Source organism: Myxine glutinosa, chromosome 2, assembly GCF_964187855.1.
Source record: "Myxine glutinosa chromosome 2, kmMyxGlut1.1, whole genome shotgun sequence".
NCBI classification, from domain to species: domain Eukaryota; kingdom Metazoa; phylum Chordata; class Myxini; order Myxiniformes; family Myxinidae; genus Myxine; species Myxine glutinosa.
In genome coordinates this window covers 26,077,527-26,100,026 of record NC_136262.1, presented here as the reverse complement: position 1 = coordinate 26,100,026, position 22,500 = coordinate 26,077,527, and the positions used below count along the sequence as shown (strand labels likewise).

The following is a 22,500-nucleotide window of genomic DNA, read 5'->3' as shown; positions in this document are numbered from 1 at the left end:
GTTGTGTTTGTGTGCTTCCCCTTCTCTCCCCATCTTGTCTACCGCTCCCCTTATTATATACTTTGTGTCTGTTTGGATTTTTTGTGATAAATGTTAGCTCTTTCACGAGCCTCGATCCTGTATCCAAAACAAAAAATAAAAAGATAAAGTTGAATGTAGGGATCTGAACTACAAAAGAAGATCAATGTTTGTATAATATTCATCCCTATCACTGGCAATATTGAAAGATATGACTGATGTCGTTTTGCGAATCAATACTACTTGACGGATATTTATTTTGATGCAAAAAGTTAGGCCATTTGGCTGGTTATGACTGAAGATGGCTTGAGGGTATGTTTTAAGTTCTCAGGGTGCACGAAGCTTTGCGCATTCGGTGAAGTCTAAGCAGAAACATTCGAGCTGGACAGTGATGAGCTAGACTCGGCCAAAGACAACTCCGCAAATCCCTGGAGTACCCTTTATACATATCCCTTTAGAAATACTATCGCCCAAGCTCATATTTTTCCTTTGATCCACTACTTTAATTTCACTTCATTACCTTTTCATCAATATATTTCCTATTTGTAATTTATCTCTTACATGAGCCTCGATCTTGTATACAAAAAAAAAAAACTGCAGTAGGAAGAGGAGGAGTACGCTGACACGCCGGTGGCATTGTATCCCAACGTGGATCCCATGCTAATCGTTCCTCATGCATCATGTAGTACTAGTAGTACTAGTAGTAGTAGTCGTCATAATCTTGCAGCATGTCTGTCCCGCAGGCACCATTTACTTTTTGACGGAACTCCAAGTTTATTTTGTGGGTCAGGACGTTCGTGTAAATTGATGCCTATTGCATGAGGCTTGCCTAACGCTGTCCAAGGCAAAGTACAATTCAGGCTGTTCGGCCGACAGGCCAAAAAATATTGCATTCAGGTCATTTCACTATAGAGTAAAGTTTGTGAGTAAAGTTAAGTTGTTTACATATCGCTAAAATGTGAATTTTTAAAAACCAATTCTTGCTTTTCAAGATTTTCAGAAATGAAATGAAAGTTATCTCGTTTCTAGTTTATTGCATTTTCAAACTTTTCTGGAGAAAATTCCTGTTAAAATCTTGATTACCTGAGTAAACAAAACACTTCCAAGATAAAAGGTATCGTAGATCTGAAAGGTATTTTGGATCTGAAATGGGCATATTATTAACTCGAATGGCATAGCAATAAAGAGTAAACATTACAAAACCTAATAAGCAAATATGATCAGTTATGTACCCAAACGAAATGCAATACCAAAGAGCGTACACGGCGTTGTGTTTGTTTTTAAGGAGAGAAAACACCATCTACATCCAAACAGACCACAGGCTGTCTGTCCCCTATGGCCCCTTGCCTTCCTTATTCGTGCTTCCACAAAATTGGTGAATCCATTCATTATGCCTTTGGAGCTTTGGCTTCGGAACTAGCCCTAATTTTGAGAGCGTTGGATTCCACAGTGGGCAACTATGACATAAGAGCAGCACTCGATCAAATTATGTACCAAGGCCTTGTAGGCTGTGAAAAGTTCTGGTTTACGAAGGAAGGACTGGGCATGCCTGAGGATGCCAAGTTGTGGTTAGCTTTTGGGGCCTGCGTTGATATATGGTTTGCCCAAGCTGATGGCATAGCCCAGGAGTTTGAGAAGCTGATAGTCAGGTTCACTATGTTAACAAATATAATTTCGTTCAAAATTTTGGTAGATTAGCAAAACTATACATTTTTGGAATATATTCAGAGCATGAGGAATCCAAAAATTAATGTTTACATTTGCGTAGACACCTTTGCGAAAATGACACTCAGGACAGTGATGAAGATAGTCAGGTTCACTATGTTAACAAATATAATTTCTTTCAAAATTTTGGGATTAGCAAACCTGTACATTTTTGGAATCTTCAGAGCATGGAGAATCTGAAAATCAATGTTGGCATTTGCAGACACCTGCATGGCCGCCATTTTGGATTTTGAAAATGGCCACCATAAAATACATATTTTGCGCGATCTCGGCTTCTAGTCAACCTAGAAACTTAATTAAATATGCTAATCCTATGTTTTCTGGGTCAAGGAATCCAATAAAGGCCTCAAAATAGTGCTCAGGATTATAGAAAAGCAATAAACAAAGGTAATTGAAAACCATTGTCTTTATATTTGTGATATAACTGTATTACATAATACATGATATTGCACGTGCTTTGAAGTTATAGGTTGTTATAGGAAGTTATAGGTAGTATCAGATTGAACTATAAGTCCTATACACAGGATCTACGAGGTCTATACCGTTCAGGAATATGCTTTTACAGATCTTCATCACTGTCCTGAGTGTCATTTTCACAAAGGTGTCTACGCAAATGTAAACATTAATTTTTGGATTCCTCGTGCTCTGAATATTCCAAAAATGTATAGTTTTGCTAATCTACCAAAATTTTGAACGAAAAAACATCGTGAACCTGACTATGAACTTCTCCCAGGGATCGATTGTGACAATAATTATGTGGGCTCGTTTTACAATATTTCTGGAGAGATAGAGTGAGAATGCAAGATTTGCCTGTATTAATTGCCTGGGATTGGGGTGGGGAAGTGTTAACGGGGGTAGAAAACATGGTTTTGGATGGGAGTAGATGGTGGTGAGCAGCTATCTTGTGGACCTGGAGGGCAGAATGAGATTGAAGAGAATGTGGAAGTTGGTTTACTATGTCAAAAAGAAAAGAAAAGAGGAACGACCAAATGGAGATGAGCAGTGATTTGGGATTTTAGGAGTTTCACCGTGTGTGCCCTGGAGAAATGAAAGGGGGTGGGGGTGAGGGTGGCAAAGCACAGAAAAAGCAGAGGGAGCAAAACCAGAAAGGAGGCGGTGGAAGATAGAGAGACCACCGACCTCTCTGCGATGGAAAAGCGATAGACCCATAGGCTCAGCTTCATTGCAAGAGACTCAAATGATCTCCAAGGCCTTGTTTTCCAAGGTGTTAAACTGAACAAGGTGAGAGGCAAGGGAGACATCCCAGAGGGACGAGCAGTACTCCATCAGACTATGGATGAAGGCCTTTTAGGTGAATCGGCATTCAGGTGTGCCAAGGAAGGACTTTGTAGGATGGAGGATGCTCAGTCGATGACTGGCCTTGGAGGGCAACTTTGAAACGTGGATTGCCCAAAAAGGATCATGGCTGATAGTGAGACCCAGGAGCTTGAATAACTGAACTTCCTCAAGAGGATTGTCAAGAAAGTAGATGGGGAGTGAGGGGGGGGGGGGGGGGGGAGTTCAGGCAGACGGGAGATAGTGTGGGTGTGAGATTTGTCGGGTATGAAAGACATATTCCAAGTGTTTGACCATTTTGTAATTTTGTCAAGGCCTGAAGAGAGGGAAGAGGCTGCTGCCTGCCTATCTGAAGGCACGGCAGAGGGTAGAGTCATCAGCAAATAAATAAATGGTATTTTCCAGAGTCAGAGAGATCATTGATGAAGATCAGGAATAGGACTGGGCTCTGAACACTACCTTGGGACACTCCAACCTTGACAGGGAAAGGATATGAAAGGATTCTGTTGAGAGTCCCATGTTGGTACGAGAGCAGAGGAAGTCAGTAAGCCATGTGTGGAGTTGGCCTGGGATGCTATAGGCAGACAGTTTGGAGAGTGCTATAGGCAGACAGATCCTCAAGGGACAGGAGAGGCTGTTGTAATTGGTCTGCGTGTCAGTGAGTGTCAAAGTGTGTGAGTGTGTGTCTGGACGTCAATAACATTTAATAGAGATCATTCCTTCTCGGATTTAACGCAATGTATGTCCCTCGGCGACACTCAAAGTTGTCTACTTTAACCATAACAAATGAAAGAAAATGCAGTTTCTATGTAGCATGTGCAGTCACAGGAAATTGTTTCTTGAAAACATTCACAGCATTTGCAGTAAACCTCAGGACCACGGGCTTGACTGGCACACGTGGGCGGCCTTAGGCACAGTTCAAACTAGCTCTCTAATTTAACCACAAGTTGAGTTCATGCCATGAATGTGGATTATGTCCAAATTAGCCATACTCTTCCTGATGGTGTTTGGCTGCCTCGCCGGTGGTTTGAGGAGCGCTGAAAGGCCTCCTGGCTCGACTAGTGCGCCTGACCAGACTTAGTGCGGGGCCCTTTATCATTAAAATGCCTTCTGTAATGTCTAAGGCTCATGGTTCAGCTTGTACACATCACGTGAAATTAGAGACATCCGTGCACATTCACACGGATTACAAAAGACATTAGGGGAAAACGGACAAATCAAAACATCACACGGATCAAGTAAGTTTGTTTCTTTGACGTTTTAAGTGGAAGTTTGTAGCGCTGCTTATTCATAATTACATTAGGAGGTTTTCCATTTGTGCACAATGTTTGAGTAGGTATATTAACTCACCTGATTGTCATTTAAATTCCCCTTCGTATCATCTTTATGCTTCTGATGCCTTCCTGTGGGTAACAAAAATGAGATGTAATCATATGCTTCAATCAACACGTTCAAAATAATTTAATACTCCACGCATTCACTTATGGAAGATTCAACGGTGCTTGAATGTATGATTATATTGTGAGTAAAAACATTACTTATAGCTTGCAGCTAATTGAGGTACATATTATACACAAATGCTCGGATGTCTGACAAAAAGTAAAGCTTTGAGTAATTTATTTTTTTTAAAAAAAGGTTTGATTACACTGGTCAACAGCCAAATTGGTTCTGACTTATTTTCAACTGTTTCTAACTAATTTGGTGCCCACAATCCGAATCTGACCTTAAAATTTCGCTATCACATAACCTTGACGTAGTACATCATAAGTGTGGAAAAAATCTTTAGAGCATGCGTATTTCTTGATTAAGTCTCAGTAAGTTTATTTATTGTCACAAAAAATAATATGAACTTAAAGTTTTTATTTACATCACATAAAAAAATGTAAATCTCCAAAAATAATATGAACTTTATAAAATATCACAAAAAATAATATGAACATAAAGTTTTTATATACATCACATAAAAAAATGTAAATCTCCAAAAATAATATGAACTTTATAAAATATCACAAAAAATAATATGAACTTTAAGTTTTTATTAACATCACATAAAAAAATGTAAATCTCCAAAAATAATATGAACTTTATAAAATATCACCAAAAATAATATGAACTTAAAGTTTTTATTAACATCACATAAAAAAATGTAAATCTCCAAAAATAATATGAACTTTATAAAATATCACAAAAAATAATATGAACTTTAAGTTTGTATTTACATCACATAAAAAAATGTAAATCTCCAAAAATAATATGAACTTTATAAAATATCACAAAAAATAATATGAACTTTAAGTTTGTATTTACATCACATAAAAAATGTAAATCTCCAAAAATAATATGAACTTTAAGTTTTTATTTTCATCACATTAAAAGTGCTTCTGAACTTTACTTTTGCGTTTGTAGGAGCAATCACTTTCACGCTGTAAAGTCCAACAGTAGTCGCCCATCATGTTTGGATTGAATCGGCCTTGATATCGAGTCTCCATGATGGCAATTTCCTGGTGAAACCTTTCTCCGTGTTCATCACTGACATCGCCAAGATTTTGTGGAAAGAAGTCCAGATGAGAAAGGAAGAAATGTATCTTGAGTGACATTCGAGCACCGAACGCCTGGTAACTCTTCAACATCTTGTCCACAAGCTCTTCATAATTTGGTGCTCGGAAATTTCCAAGGTAATTGTTAGCAAGAGCCACAAAGCTATCCCAAGCAACGCTTTCCAGCTCAGATAGTCTCGTTACAAAGTCCTGATTAGTGAGTACAAGACGAATTTTGGCTGTGGCTGATATTCCTATGGTAAACTGCTTCTCAAAAACTGGATGTGCTAGTGAAAATTCGATATTATCATCGAAATCTACAGGTTCATGTTGGTTTGAATCACCTCAAAATATACTAGAACCATAAAACTTTTAAATTTTTGTTGACCAGTGATTATCGCTGCTCATTCATCCAAAACAACCATCTTGTAATGCAATATAACCCTCGGTTATAAGGAAAACTGCCTCAAGTACCCACAAGGTGAGCTTTGCAAATATCGAATTATATTACAAGTTGGAATGTATTTTGTAAACAATGCCCTGTACATTGACTCGATGTGCTGTGTGGGTGCAGATTATGTCCTCTTGGACCAACAAAGCTGCTCTGTAGCCCAAGATGTAATGGCAAATTAAACACTATGGACCGAATTTACGAAAGGCGTTTAAGAGTTAGACGCGTGTAGAATCGCTAATCGTGCGATGATCACTTGTTCAAAGTTCATCGCCAATCGCTGAAGAGTGTTTATCCAATGCGCGAGATTGTCAAAATCCAATCACAAGCGCTTAAATAACAAAGAAACTTTTACACGTCATTGAGGGCACGTTTAAGAGTGCGTTTAAGGCCTTGAAACAATACTAATGCAAAAGTGGTATAGTTAGAACTGCAGTTGCACACTCATATACTTCCTGGCAGTTTAAGTTAACTTTAGAATAACTATAAGGGTATGGAAGGAGTGGCAAAACGTCACCAGTTCTGCATACATAATAAATAGATAAACACTAATTCATATTATACTGTATTATAAAACCCAAATCTCAAACATGATCGATGTTTCAATAACCATCATCAATCAATTCAATCCAGATTATCCAGAGTGTCATACATGTGGGAACCATAGCTCGAATACAAAAATTGTACACATTGAACAGATTGTTTTTTTCTGTGATCAATGGTTGGAGGGATGGATGAGGGGAAGGAGGGATGGATGAGGGGAAGGAGGGATGGATGAGTGGAAGGAGGGATGGATGAGTAGAAGGAGGGATGGATGAGTGGAAGGAGGGATGGATGAGTGGAAGGAGGGTTGGATGAATATAAGGAGGGATGGATGAGTGGAAGGAGGGATGGATGAGTGAAAGGAGGGATGGATGAGTGGAAGGAGGGATGGATGAATAGAACGAGGGATTGATGAGTAGAAGGAGGGATGGATGAGTGGAAGGAGGGATGGATGAGTGGAAGGAGGGATGGATGAATAGAAGGAGGGATGGATGAGTGAAAGGATGGATGGATGAGTGGAAGGAGGGATAGATCATCTCGAAGGAGGGATTGATCTATTAAAGGAATCATTGCGTTGGCTGATGAACCTAGAGCCAGATGACCTTGACCAACCTACGATGAGAAGCAATGTGTTGAATCCCCTCCAACAATTATCCGTAGCGCTGACATTCTATGCAAGTGCATCATTTCAGTTGGATGTTGGAGATATGTACGGTGTTTCACAGGCTAATCGGCTGTTTATCTCCCTTCGTAAATTGCCATTTAGACATGCTTTTTGCTCTGCACGCACAAACATGTTTTTGTCAGCCTTTACGGATTAGGTGTGTGTTAGCAAGACGCTCACTAAATGCCTTTCCTAAATTTGAACCTATGCGTTTTTAATTGAAAACCAAGAATATCTCGAGCACAGCATGGACCAATGAACTCGGTGGATTAATGGTTGGAGTGTGTCTGCTCCGAGTCTGGGTGGTCGGCGGTTCAAACCCCTGCCAAGTCATACCACCAGAGACTTAACATGGCATGTGCTGTTTCCTTGCTTGACATTCAGCATTTAAAAAGTTAAGAGCACGGACAATCCCGATAGGTTACTGTTGTGAAAATGGAGCCAGAGACCTATCTCAGGAAAAGAGGCTTTATTGCAATCGACCAGGTACATCTATAAATATGAATGAATGAATGATCGTTTTAAGGCCATTTTCCCCGCTAGAGCGGGGGTTAGCCTTGCGGGCCCCATGACAATCATGGTTCCCTGTTTGAGGCAATGTTTTTATGGCCGGATGCCCTTCCTGGCGCCAACCCTTGGTCACGCTCTTACAATGCGCAGGGATACGGTGCACCTATTCTAAATCGGGGTACACACCGGGATCATTCATCCCAGCAAGCTGGTACTCAATTTGCCGACCGCGGAAGGATGACAGGCTGAGTCAACCCCCCTGGCGTTAATTCAGCAATCGACCGGGATTCGAACCCAGGATCCTAGGATCCCAAGCCGGCACCCTAACCGCTAGGCCAACACCAGGCTTAGCCTCACATCACATCTATACATAACACAAGATCATAACATCAGTCTACATGATACAAACAAAGCATCCCAATACATTTAAAATGAAGCAAACTACTAAGCAGCAAATTAATACTCTTACCTTGCTCTCAAAGAGTCAAAGCAGAAAATATGGCAGCCAACCACTCTCACAGCTGGTTACATATGCAAAAACGCCCATCTCGCAGGGACCGCCCCTGCCAGACAGTTATGTGTATCATACCAGTAACTGGCTTTATGTCGTCCGATTCATCACATTCTCCCTGTCTGAATAATACCGCTAATAGGAATAATCAAAACCAAAATGAGTCGGAGGTTGACACAGTCGGCCGCCGCACGTGCGGTACATGCCGTTGTCTCCATAGCCCCTGGTGCTAGGCATAGACCGTTCTCAGTCACCCGGCGAGTCCACGGCCTGAGGCAAAGGAGACATGATTTCATACTGCAATGCAGTGTCACACCCAGTATCCTTGGCAGGGCTCGAGTCAGGCTGGACAGGGATAGTCGAGTCAGTTTCTGTTTCGTCCATCTCACCACAAGGTGGTAGTTGCCGAAGCGGTACCGTGGTTTGTCGGCCGTCGGCCAATCAAACGTGCGCATATTGCGGATTCGCTTCAGTATGTCTACCCGGTCAGTATGCGGTTCATATTTGCTTTGACGAACCATGTGTTTTATCAGTGCAGGTCCTGGCTCAGCTAGCGATGAGGGTAAGGGATAAGCGCTATAACCACAATGTTGGTACCGGAAGTCTCTCATGAGGAGTGGCATTAGTGGAGGTGCACAGCAGGGAGCGGATCACATGCAGTGCTTCAGGAAGCACCCGCTTCCACATGGTTGGAGCTAAGCCACAAGTACGCAAGGCCATCTTGACAGCCCTCCCGATAACACCGTTGTATCTTTCGATTTTTTCGTTCACTCGGAGGTTATAGGCGGTGGTATGGCTGGAGGCGATGCCACACTCAAGGAAAAATTGCTTAAGCTCCCCGAGACATAAAAGCAGTCCCACGGTCACTGTGTATGAAAGCAGGATACCCGAACGTCAGGAACAGCTGCCTAAAGCAACTGCCAGGGAAGACATGTCAGCGCATGGAAATACGAACAGGAATCGCGAGTACTCGTCCACTATTGTCAGCATGTTCCGATTACCGGGCAGAGGACCCTTGAAATCGACATTCAGGCCCATGGTCTATCGGCGTGTATGAGGGTACCCACCGCCGGCTGATAGAAACTTGGTTTAAGTTCCGCACAAACCCTGCAGGTCTTGCATAACTGACGTATCTCCTCCACGGAGAAAGGTAAGTTCTTACTCCTAACAAAGTGAGCCATCCACGTCACGCCAGGGTGACAGAGCGCCGCGTGGATATTCCGCAGGTCGCCAACGGTTATCCCCACGCAGATGGGCCTAGACAGCGCATCAGCCGCGTGGTTGTGCATATCCGGCCTGTACTTAATTTCAAAGCAATGGTCAGCCAGGTCTATGCGCCAACGAGCAATTTTCTCGTTCTTTATCTTTTGATAATGCTTCCCGTCATACATGAATGAGACGGACTGTTGATCAGTTATGACGGTGAAGCCCTTTCCTAGAAGGAGGTGTCTCCACCTGCGGATCGATTCAACCACGGCATACGCTTACTTTTCGATGGAGGAGTGGCGTCTCTCACTATCAGTTAGAGTCCCTGAGAAGAATGCTACTGGCCAGTCTCCCTGGCTCAGTGTCGCTGCGATTGCGCAATCGGACGCATCTGTTTCTATCACAAAAGGAATTGTCTCGTCGATTGAAGTCAGGGCCGAGTTGGCGATGTCACCCTTTAGTTGTTGAAATGCCGTCAGCGCGGCCAAGGGCAGAGGGAATGTTTTACATTCCACAAGAGGTCGTATCTTCCCTGAGAAGCGTGGGACCCACATGCTGTAATGGGCAAATAATCCTATTGTGCGTCTCAAAGTCGCACGGTCAACGGGAGGGGCAAGGTCGAGTAGGGCCTGGAGGCGTGCCGGATCGGGCCTTATCTCCCCTCCAGACACCATGTACCCCAACAGATATATGGTTCCCACAGAATAGCTACATTTTGATTCATTGAAGGTCAGTCGGTATTTACGAGCCACTTCAAAAAACCGACGCAAGTTCGAGTCATGGTCCTTTTTGATTCCAACCGCAAATGGTCACGTTATCAACATACACAAATACATCTTTCACTTGTTCCTTTGCCAAGATCTCGTCTATAGCTCTCTGGAAGCACGCCACTCCGTTCGTAACTCTGAACGGATTTCTATGAAATTGATACAACCGCTGGCCGGACTCGAAAGCTGTGTAGGGTCGGTCGGCAGCGCGTATCAGAATCTGATGATACGCGCTTCTTAAGTTGAGCGTGCTGAATACTCTATACTTAGATACCGCCTGAACCATATCCTCCATTTTGGGTAAAGGATATGCATCGAGTTGGGTGAAACGGTTAATAGTTTGGGAGTAGTCTACGACCATGCGTTTACGGTGGTTCGGGCTGTCAACGACCAGGACTTGTGCGCGCCAAGGTGAACGGCTGGGTTCGATAATGCCTTAGTGCAAAAGGCGTTTAGTTTCAGTGGCTATAAAGATAGCATCCGGCTGGGAATACCTTCTAGATTTCATGGCAACCGGATGACAATTAGCAGTTAAGCTCGGGAATAGTCGAGGCGGGTCGACCGCTATCTCGGCGAGGGTGCAAACCGGGCCCAGCCCACGGACAGAGTGTGGGTGCCGCCGAGCTGCATCTCTAAGCATTTGTGCCGATTCAAAGCATCATGACCCAGGAGGATGTCGGAGCAGAGGTTAGGGAGAACAAGCAACTTAACATTACAGTAACTCAAGTAACTCAATCGTTAGCAACCAGCTCAACCACACACACTCCGCACGCTCGCTGCAATAGGGCTCCGGAGGCCATGTACACACGCTGAGTCAAGGTGGCTGGAGTCCACCCAAATCACTCCATGAGACGAGGGCTGATGTAGCTCCGATCGCTCCCAGTGTCGATCAAAGCTTCCCGCGATTGGCCGTTGATTTCGACCGGCACCAGAGCATGGGCGAGGCCGCTCTGAGCTCGCTGGGTTCCTGTCGACAAGAGTGTGCCTGCGAGTGTCGCACGCTTGGTCTTGGGCGTGAGAGACTTTGGCAAAATGCCCTTGCTTCCCGCAATTATGGCACACCGATTCCCTAGCAGGTAACTTGCGTGAGGATGGCGACGATTGCCGCAAAAAAAGCATTTGCCAGTCTGACCAGCGGGCGAGGTCACGGCGGCTGTACGGGGTTCGTTCACCTCCTCATCCATCGGAGCTCTCTTCGCGTAATGCGCGTTGAGCGGCTGCTCTAGCAGGCGCTCGCCCAGCATCTTCTTCCGGGTCGCCGCGATCGTGCATACCTGTCGTTTCATGAGCAGCCGCACTCGTAGCTGTGAAGGGTCGACCACAACAGTCGGATATGGCCTGAGCCGACTGTAGAACCCAAGCTTGGTCGAAGGCCGTTTGGAAATCCAGGGTCTCTTTCTCGAGCAGACGTTGTCGGATGGCAGAAGACTGCAGACCCGTAATAAAGGCGTCACCGATCAGATCATCGGTGTACTGCAGAGCCGTACAGTCCTGAATCGCGCAATCCTGAGTCAATTGTCATAAAGCCTGGCCGGACTGATGCATGGACTGATAAAGCTGTCCTGCCTGTGCGTTGCCAAGAGGTGCCTGGCATATACGGTGCTGTGCGGTTTTACAACGAGGGCTTTCAAGGTAGCTTCGATGCTTTCAAGATAGCCACAGCTTCTATGTACGTCGTGCAACGAGCGATGTATCTATAGATGACATGAGAGACATTGCTGGATAATACATCGAGTTTCTGCGCCTCCGTAATGTCCAGGACCAGTTCCGTAAAAAGTCGTAGAGAGTTGAGCCAGTGATTCAACTGATCAGCAGAGTCAGGTGCGTTCGGATCTCCAGAGAATCGCTCCAGGCGAATCAGCTTCTCCATCCTTCGGAGGTCGTCTCAAGGAAGGAAGATTGCAATAAATTGTTGTGAAAATGGAGCCAGAGACCTCTCTCAGGAAAGGAGGCTTTATTGCAATCGACCAGGTGCCTCTACATATATACACAACACAAGATCATAACATAAGTCTACATGATACAAACAAAGCATCCCAATACATTTAAAATGAAACAAACTACTAAGCAGCAAATTAATACTCTTACCTAGCTCTCAAAGAGTCATCTATCTATAATTCCATTAATCTCTGTGTGTATGTGTGTATGTGTGTATGTGTGTATGTGTGTATGTTTGTCTGTGACCGCTGTTTCTCGACAACTACCGGTCCGATATACTTGAAACTTGCCAGGTATATTGCTGGGGACCCGAGGATGTGCCTTTTCAAGGTTTGAAATTAATCGGACAAGTAGTTACCGAGCTATGGCGATTTCTTTACCAAACACCGCAAGCCGTTCGCTTTGGACCAAACCATTTCATGTAAATATAGGGGGGGGTTCTGTGGTCGTTGCGAATGGACCAAACCATTCATGTAAATAGAGGGGGGGGGGGGGGGGTTCTGTGGTCGTTACTGCCACGTGGTTTCAAAGTTTTTTTTTGTTGTTGTTGTTTGCACGCATGTTTTTTTGCACCCACGTACGGGCACGCCCTAGGATGTTTACACACACACACCCCTACACAAATTTTTTTTTTTTTTTTTTTTTGGCAAGGAACGGGCACCCACGTACGGGCACGTCCTCGCTTATATATAGTACGGGCATGCCCTAGTCTATCTATAATTCCACTAATCTCTGTGTGTATGCGACCGCTGTTTCTCGACAACTACCGGTCCGATATACTTGAAACTTGCCAGGTATATTGCTGGGGACCCGAGGATGTGCCTTTTCAAGGTTTCATATTAATCGGACAAGTAGTTACCGAGCTATGTCCAAAAAACGATTCGACCAATCAGAGAGCAGCGAGCTACCGAGCTATGGCGATTTAGCCGTTCGCCGTTCGCTTTGGCTTTGCGAATGGACCAAACCATTTCATGTAAATAGAGGGGGGGGTTCTACCGTACTCGCAAGCCGTTCGCTTTGGCTTTGCGAATGGACCAAACCATTTCATGTAAATAGAGGGGGGGGGGGATTGTCACCGTACTCGCAAGCCGTTCGCTTTGGCTTTGCGAATGGACCAAACCATTTCATGTAAATAGAGGGGGGGGATATAATTTTAGATATATATATAGTACGGGCATGCCCTAGTAGCAGCAAATATAGCAGTCTCCCACTCTCACAGCTGGTTACATATGCAAAAACGCCCATCTCCGCAGGGACCGCCCCTGCCAGACAGTTATGTGTATCACACCAGCAACTGGCTTTATGTCGTCCGATTCATCACAGTTACCATCCATGGGGATGAGGAAATTCCTCTTTAGGAAATGCCCAGCTGAGTGCGATGGGAAAGATGGTGCCATTTTTGGGACGTTGCTAGTACCCAAGGTGCCGGGGAAGTGGCGGCACTTACCCCAAGCTCAGGGTCTGTGTTAGTCTGGTAGTTTTGAAGACTGTTTTGTGTCTCGTATGTGTGTGTGTGTCGTGTGTCGTGTGTGTGTGTGTGTGTGTGTGTGTGTGTGTGTGTGTGTGTGTGTGTGTGTGTGTGTGTGTGTGCGTGTGTGTGTCAGTTCCATTACGAGTATTAGATCATGTAAAAAAAAAAAAAGGGGCGAGATCAGTCTCGCTACAATAATGCACGGCACATGATAGCACCATCGACTGCTACTACCTGCTGAAAGGACAGAAACATAGGGGCAATACCCCTGGTGCTCACCTGGTAGAAAAAAACAGTATACTGCACTGACTCAAGGTATTTTAAACCAATGACAGGGCAGCATGTACAATCATACTGACATAATCATAAGACTTAAAATAAACAAACCAAAAAAAATACCTATTTTGGGGGGAACCCTCCCCCCCCCCCCCCCCCCCCACCAACCCCCCTACTACCCCGTGTATCTCCTCAGACCCCGATTTTTCCAATGCCTTGAACAAACATTGGTACATCATGGATAATGAAGGTTGTGGTGACGTTTCATAAAACTTGTGTGTGTAGGTTCTGAGAAAAAAACAAATACCTATTTTGGGGGGAAAGCCTCCCCATAGACCACCTTAGACCCCAATTTTTTTAATGCCAGGAACAAACTTTGGTATAACACAGGTGATTAAGGTGTGGTCAAGTTTCATCAAATTACATATGTAGTTTCTGAGAAGAAAGCAAATACCTATTTTGGGGGGAAGCCCCTCTGTAGATCCCCAAGGGGGCAGTTTTTTTTTTTTAACGCCGTGAACAAACGCTGGTACATCACGTGTGATGAAGGTTGTGGTTAAGTTTCATCAGAATTGTATGTGTAGTTTCAGAGGAAAAAGCAAATTCCTATTTTGGGAGGGAGGGGGAGGGGATCAAAGCTGGATCCACTTTGACCCCCTAGTAAACCCCCTTTGACCCCGATTTTATAAATGCCGTAAACAACAAATATCATTTGTGCCAAATTTGGTCGAAATCCCATCAGCGGTTTCGGAGAAGAAGTTTCAAGTGTTTACGGGCAGACTGACGGACTGACGTAAGGAAGACGCGCCATCGCATAAGCTCCCCATAACTTTGTTGCAGGTGAGCTAAAAATGAGACAGGAAGGAGGACGACAAGAATAAGCCCGATATGAAATAATGAATTAAACGTTTATTTTACCTGAACAGTCAACTATTGTCAACAAGGCCCATCTAATTTTAGAGCACGCATTTGAGGCAGGATTGCGACGCAACGCTAAGAGCCGACTTTGGGTCTAATTCAAAGAAAATAGCCGAGGCATGTTGGAACCACAAGTGCAGTTTATCTAAACAAATGACCTGCGATGGCACGCAACGACTTGTAGTGAACAAAAAAATAAATTAATAAATTGAAGGACACGAGGAAATATTTGCGCATGGGCATTGGGCCCACATAAGGAAATATTTCATGCATATCCCAAGACATTTGCAGTTAATTTATAACTAACGCTACTCGAGGTCATTTTTACTGGCTTAGTCTGTTTTGCATGTGTATGTTTTGGAATGCCCTGTGCTTTCAAAAACAGCGCTTAACCCCTGTGCTGCTGAACATACTCCGAAAGCCTCGTTTTGAAGATTGTACAATTTTGTCATGCTCTCAAAATGCCTCCATTTTGAGCTTGGAAGATGCTAGTGGGATAAAATGCCCTCATCTGCAGGGGAAAGGTTGAATAAATGTGCGGGTACAGTCGTGGCCAAAAATATTGGTACCCTTGCACTTTTTCAAAGACCTCACAATTTTCTCTAAAGATAAGTTTAAATTGACAAAAGTATTTGGTCTCCACAATTGTTTATTTCACTGTTAATATTACAGAACCTTTGTTTTTGATTCAAAACTTAATATATCCTTTTAAATCAGAAAATAAAAAGAAATGGCATTGACAAAATTATTGACACCCTGGACTTGATATTTGGTAGCACAGACTTTGGACAAAATAACTGCAGTCGAGCGCTTCCTATAGCCATGAATGAGCTTCCTACACCTCTACTGGCAGTTTGTCCCACTCTTCGTGTGCAAACTAATCCAGTTGTCTCAGATTTGAAGGGTGCCTTCTCCCAACTGCTGTTTTCAGATCTCCCCACATGTGTTCAATGGGATTTAGATCTGGACTCATGGCTGGCCACTTCAGAAGTCCAGCGTTTCCTCTTGAACCATTCCTGGGTGCTTTTTGAAATGTGTTTGGGGTCATTGTCCTGCTGCAAGACCCATGACCTTCGACGGAGACCCAGCTTTCTGACACTGGGTTCAATATTGCGCTCCAAAATGCCTTGGTAATCTCCTGATTTCATGATGCCGTGCACACATTCAAGGTACCCAGTGCCAGAGACAGCACACCAACCCCAAAACATCACTGAACCTCCTCCATGTTTGACTGTACGGAAGGTGTTCTTTTCTTTGAAGGCTTCATTTTGTTTTCTGTAAACATCTGCAAGCATTCATTCATACGTAGAGATTATGTGCTTTACCAAAACGCTCTGATTTGGTCTCATATGTCCACAGGACATTCTCCCAGAAGGATTTTGGCTTGTTCAGGTGTGTTTTGGCAAACTCCAGTTGGGCTTTCTCAGCAGTGGGGTCCTCCTGGGTCTCCTACCATAGAACCCCCTTTCATTGAGATGGCGATGGATGGTGCGAGTTGAAACTGCCATACCTTGTGTCTGAAGGTCAGCTTGAATCTGCATGGCACTCTAAGTTTGGCACTGGAGCCTTTCATGTTTGCAGTTACACAGCTTTATTCGGCTTGAAGAGCATGGGAGGAGTCGATATATTTATTTAATCCGAGCCACCTGGGGTAATTGATTGTGTGAGAGCTGATTGGTTATTCCCTCCATTCACATGTGAGAGAACGTGGGTGGGTCTTTGCTTTTTCATGTATATGTGTATGTGTATGTGTGTGTGTGTGTGTATATATATATATATATTTTTTTTTTTTTTTTTATTTTTTTTTTTTCTTGACTTGGGTTTACTTTCTTAACTCAGTATATCAATCTGGTGAGTTCATTTTACACTTTGGTGATTTATTTGTGAAAAGAACCATGTCACATTGTCTGTCGCAGCAAGAAGTCAACCACAGGATTATATCACAGGTGGCGTGGCAAAATGTACGGACAGGTGCATTTGATGATTGGCTTCACAGTCGGGTATACAAGGGTTGTTGCGTTCTGTATTAGTGGAAAACAACTGCTGCACATCTCCAAAAGTTATTGCCGCTTCCTCTGGAGATGGTCCGTCAACTCGACAATGCTGTTTGTCATGGAGTGGTGGCTTTACGAAATTACGGCATGAAACAGCATGCTATTGCTCGGCAGTATGGCATCAGTCAAGGTCAGGTGTCAAAGATCCTGAAACGAAATGCTCAGAGGGGTGTCCCTACTCCAATACCGAGGCCAGGACGTCCCCGCAGAACCACAAGGAGGGATGATCGCCAGCTGCACCGGTTAGTCCGCAATGGCCGTACCAAGTCAGCTAATCGGCTTGGGGCTGAGTGGCAGCAACTGACAAATGTGCCTGTATCCAGAAGGCTATTCAACCAACGACTGGTTCAAGCAGGCTATAATGCCAGGCGTCCCCTGAGAAAGCCACGCCTGACCAGACAACACTGCCAGCGCCGATTGCAGTGGGCCAGAGAGCACCGTCAATGGCAGCCAGGACACTGGAATCACGTGATCTTCAGTGACGAGTCTAGATTTCTGGTCTATCGTCAAGATGGCCGCGTCCGAGTGCGCAGACAAGTGCATGAAGCCTACAACAAAGATTGTATAGTGCCAAGAGTCCAAGCTGGAGGTGGTGGGGTGACCGTTTGGGCTGCTTTTCATGCAGGGGGCAAAACTGACCTGGTTGTTCTGAATGGAAACCTGAACCAGTTCAAGTACAGGGCCATTCTGGAAGAAACATTGCTTCCATTTGCTCGTGCAACCTTTCAAGGAAACTTTGTCTTCCAAGATGACAATGCACGGCTTCATCGTGCTCGCATGATCCAACACTTTCTTGCTGACCGTGGTATAGAGCATATGGAGTGGCCTGCCATGTCCCCGGATATGGATCCGATAGAGAACTTGTGGGCAGAATTAACGCGTCAAATCGACCACTTGGACCAGCAGCCGACCTCTGTGCGTGAATTGCAGCAGGCTATTGTCACTGCATGGCAAGCGATTCCTGTCCAAACCTTGGCAAATCTCGTGAACAGCATGCCTCAACATGTACGTGCTCTCCTGAATGCTCGTGGAGGTTATACGAAGTACTGAACTGTAATTTTACTGTCCGTAATCCCAGTCGTAATTTAACTTACGTCATCATGCCACCTGGTTGGGTGTGGGTTCCTCTCTCACCAGTCATGGAACCTCAGCAAAGGACTTCTGTGACTCACTGGGATTGACACAATCTGTCAATTTCCCGACCCGGATCTCAGCCAATGGATTATCTTCTCTTCTAGACTTGGTTATGACAAACTTCCCTGCTAATGTCTGCTGCTCTTCTTCTGCTCCAATCGGTTCTTCTGATCATGTGCTTGTCAAAGTGGACATCTCTCTGGCCATTCTCAGAGAGCCTCCTCAGCGTCGACGAGTCTGGCATTTCACTCAGGCCGACTGGGACGGTCTTCAAGCAGCCATCAATCGTCTGGATTGGTCTCCCATCTCCACTGCCTCTGACATCAATTCTTCCTGGGAATTCTTCCAAAGCAAACTGATCTCTGTCATGCACAGATTTATCCCATCTCGCCTTCAGTTGTCTTACCCTTCCTCCCGTCCATGGTACACTGAATCTTGTGGTGAGGCAGTTGCCCTGAAACAACTTGCCTTTGCCTCTTGGAAGGCTAATCCAACTGAAGGCAATCTCAGTTCCTTCCACCAAGCTCGGAACAAGTGTGTGTCTACCCTCAGGAGTGCCAGGAAGCACTATCTCTCCTCACTCAAGAATGAACTCTCAAACCTGTCTCCTTCCTCCAAATCCTGGTGGCATCTGGTCAAATCCGTTTCTGGTGTTTGTTCCCCCTCCATCCCCTCCCTTACCTCAAATGGCCACACAGTTGACATCGCACGTGACAAAGCCGAATGCCTCAACTCTGTGTTTGCCTCAAAATCCTTAGTCCCAAACCCATCTCTCTCTGTTCCCACCTTTCCCAGTCGAACCCAACTGCTCCTGGACACGGTGTCCTTCTCTCCTGACAAGGTGGAGGAGTTTTTGTCAAACCTCGACTCTGATTCTGCAACTGGACCAGACGGCATCAGCCCACGGGTCCTAAAATCCTGCTCTGCCGCTCTATCTCACCCTCTCTCTGTTCTTTTCACCCTATCTTTTGCTCAAGGTCATCTGCCAGCATCCTGGAAATCAGCAAACATTACCGCTTTACACAAAAAAGGTGCAAAAACAGATCCTTGCAACTACAGACCAATCAGCCTGCTCCCAATTATCAGCAAAGTCATGGAATCCATCATTGCTTCGGATATGAAATCTTTCCTCTTCTCCAATGGCTTGATCTCTGATCATCAATTTGGTTTCAGACCAGGTCACTCTACTCTGGACATGCTGCTTCTGCTGTCTCAACAATGGATGGAGGTCCTCAATGCCAAACAGGAAATCAGAGCTGTCTCCCTTGACATATCACGTGCCTTCGATACGGTCTGGCACCCAGCTCTGCTCACCAAACTCTCCTCCTATGGTATCCATGGAAATCTCCATGCATGGCTTGCGGACTTCCTCTCTGGTCGTAGTCAACGTGTGGCCCTGAATGGATTTCTCTCATCTCCCCTTCCTGTTCAGGCTGGAGTTCCCCAAGGCAGTGTGCTGGGCCCTGTGCTTTTTCTGGTCTTTATCAATGATCTCTCCGACTCTCTGGAAAATCCTCTCTATCTCTTTGCTGATGACTCCACTCTCTGCCGCTCCATTCCTCTTCCCTCAGATCGGCAGTCTGCAGCCTCCTCACTCTCTGAAGACCTGGACAAAATCACAGACTGGTCAAACAAGTGGAACATGTCTTTCAATCCTGACAAATCTCACACTCTTACTATGTCTCTCCGAAAAGATCGACTGGGCAACCCTCCCATCTACTTTCTCAACAATCCTCTCCAAGAAATTCTGTCGCTCAAGCTTTTGGGTCTCACTATCTGCCATGATCTTTCTTGGGAAAACCACATTTCCAGGCTGGCCTCCAAAGCCAGTCGCCGACTGGGCCCTCCGTCGTGCGAAGTCCTTCCTAGGCACACCTGAGCTCCTCACCACATACAAGGCTTTCATCCACAGCTCAATGGAATACTGTTGCCCATAATATATATATGGTAGCATACGCTGGATCAGCACGTCGCTACGTCCTTGGACAACTCTTCAGCACCATCCCAACACACTACTGTGTGTGCTACGGAATGAGGTATTTTTACGGCGGCCGGAGTGCAAATCCTGCCACCAACCTCCTTGAGAGAGGACCCATTACCCTGGTACTCATTTTGCCAACCTCGGAAGGATGACAGGCTGAGTGAATTACACCTGGTATTAATTCAACAGCACAACGGGATTCAAACTCAGGAACCTAGGATCCCAAGCCCGCTGCCCTAACCATTAGGCCAACACCAGGTATCATGGGCCTTAAACTTCCTGATAACATTGCGTACGGTAGACACAGGAACATCAAGGTCTCTGGAAATTGACTTGTAGCCTTGAGATTGTCCATGCTTGGCAACAATCTTGTGTCTGACCTCCTCAGACAATTCTCTGGTTTTCTTTCTTTTCTCCATGCTCATTGCGGTGACACACAGTGACACAAAACAGCAGAATGACTCCTTTTCTCTTTTCAAATTGGTTGAATGAGCGATTTTTATAATACAGGCACCTGCAACTCACCATAAGTGAGTTCAATTCCAAAGTAAAGGAGAATCAACTGGTATCAATCAAATTGAAATTTAATTATCTCTAACAACTTCTAAAAGGTGCAAATAATATTGTCCCAGACATTTTAGGATGTCTATGTGGAATAAACTAAGATTTAGTCATTTTGTCAGCTTTTTTGTTTTGTTCCACTGCAAATCAAAGAAATACACATGTGGATACCAAAATATTTTATAAGTTCAACAATTTTCTGGAAGAAATGGTGCATTATTTGAAAAACGTGCAAGGGTGCCAATATTTTTGGCCACGACTGTATGTCCTCTCCACACGACGGCAGGGAACCTATACCACCATTTTGTATGCCAGCAATTTGCCTGGCCAGCCACTGAGATGCCATTTATCATGATGAAAGGAAAATAGTAGGATTACACACTAAATAATATCTTCAATGTTCACGGCTTCACGCTAAGCTCATCTGTTTCGTTGTCTTTTACAATGTTGCCATCTATCGCTGAATTACTTCATGTGACCTTTTACAACCTGTTGACAGAAAATGGCGTCAAATAAAGTACAAATATACTTTTGTTGGATACAAGGTCGTGGAAGACCTAGAACACTGAATGGATCAGGATGCAACAGAACAAAAGGAACAGTAGAGAGAGGGGAAAACACCAACAGCAGGGTTGAAGGACGAATTAGATGGAGTCCGAGACAAATAAGGGAGGTGTGGAGGATTGAAGGGTAGGGCAGGATGCACGGAGTGGACAAGATAGATACAGAAGTACTAGCAAGTTTGTTTTCTTTAAGACTACATAAGATTAATTACTTTAACACTCAAGCAATTGAACACGACAAGTTGTTGTTTTTCAACTAGGCCATGAGGCATGATGTCACAGGTGGGGTTGCATCTCCACTGCTACCTACAGATGGTGAAGCATTATGGGTAGACAGTTATTTGATGGAGAGGCATAGTTGTAATGGGATAAAGCGAGGGCGTAATAATGTTTGTTGCCATGGCAACAAAATTACTGACCGTGGGACAAATTAAAAAACAGGATTGATTGTGCAAATATCGAGGCAAAGCTTTTATTATTTGATCACGATTCCACGAGTGGTACAAGTGAACATAGCTCGGAGAGACGGAGGGGTCAAAAAGTCTAAATGAGCTATTTGAAAAGCCATTTAGTGCCTAAGTTGCTGGATAATGTACAGCCTATTATAAGGCATGAAAGGACAGTTGATGCACGGGTCAGGAATTACACCAGTAAGCAAAACACAGACACTAATTTGTGGAAGGAATTAGCTCATTAATAAGCCAATCCGGAGAGCAGGTCACATGCATTAATGACGCATGGGGGTAACAAGAGAGGCTAGCATAAAAATACAATTCTGCACCAAAATTAAATATTTGTGTCGAAGAAAGAAAAGCGCTCACGTGGGAAGACCTTGTGAGGATTAAGTGGGTACAAGCCCTGAACTCCGTATGCTCTCCCCCTCAATACATCAACGTGATATGAAATATTGGGTGTGATGGATCTCACCCACACACATCACGTGTCGAGAAAACTTAAGACAGAGATTAAGACGAGAAAGAAGAGAAAGAATAAGAGGTATATCAATAATAAAAAGAGGCAGAAACAGAGGAGGCCACAGAAGAGTCGGAGTAGAAGAGGAGGAGTTAACAGAAAAGAAAATTCGGGACCGGCAGCAAAAGAAGAGGCAGAGAAAGAGGAGGAAAAAGAAAAAATTTTTTAGAAGGTTTAAGGAGAAAATAAAGCAGATCGAGGAAGAAGAAGGAATAGAAGCAAAAGAGTTAGGATGTAGGAGTAGAGGAAGCATAATAGGAAATAGAGGAACACGAGGTGGTTGGGGAAGAAGAGGAGATTGAGAAAAATTAGGAAGAAGGGGAAAATGAGAAGAGGAAAGTAAGTAGAATGAGCAAAAAGAGAAGTTTGAAGTAGAGGAAGATATAGAATAAGAGGAGTAAGCA

The 22,500-nt window shown here is 44.3% G+C and overlaps 1 protein-coding gene across 1 annotated transcript in view; it reads right to left on the bottom strand.

Annotated features, from left to right (window-relative positions):
* The window catches only part of LOC137421979 (histone-lysine N-methyltransferase ASH1L), a 328,014-nt gene that overhangs the window by 126,288 nt on the left and 179,226 nt on the right, over positions 1 to 22,500 (bottom strand). Inside the window, exon 6 of the mRNA XM_078773027.1 lies at positions 4,390 to 4,442. Coding sequence (XP_078629153.1) covers positions 4,390 to 4,442 — 53 coding nt within the window. The remainder of the gene's footprint in view (positions 1 to 4,389; positions 4,443 to 22,500) is intronic.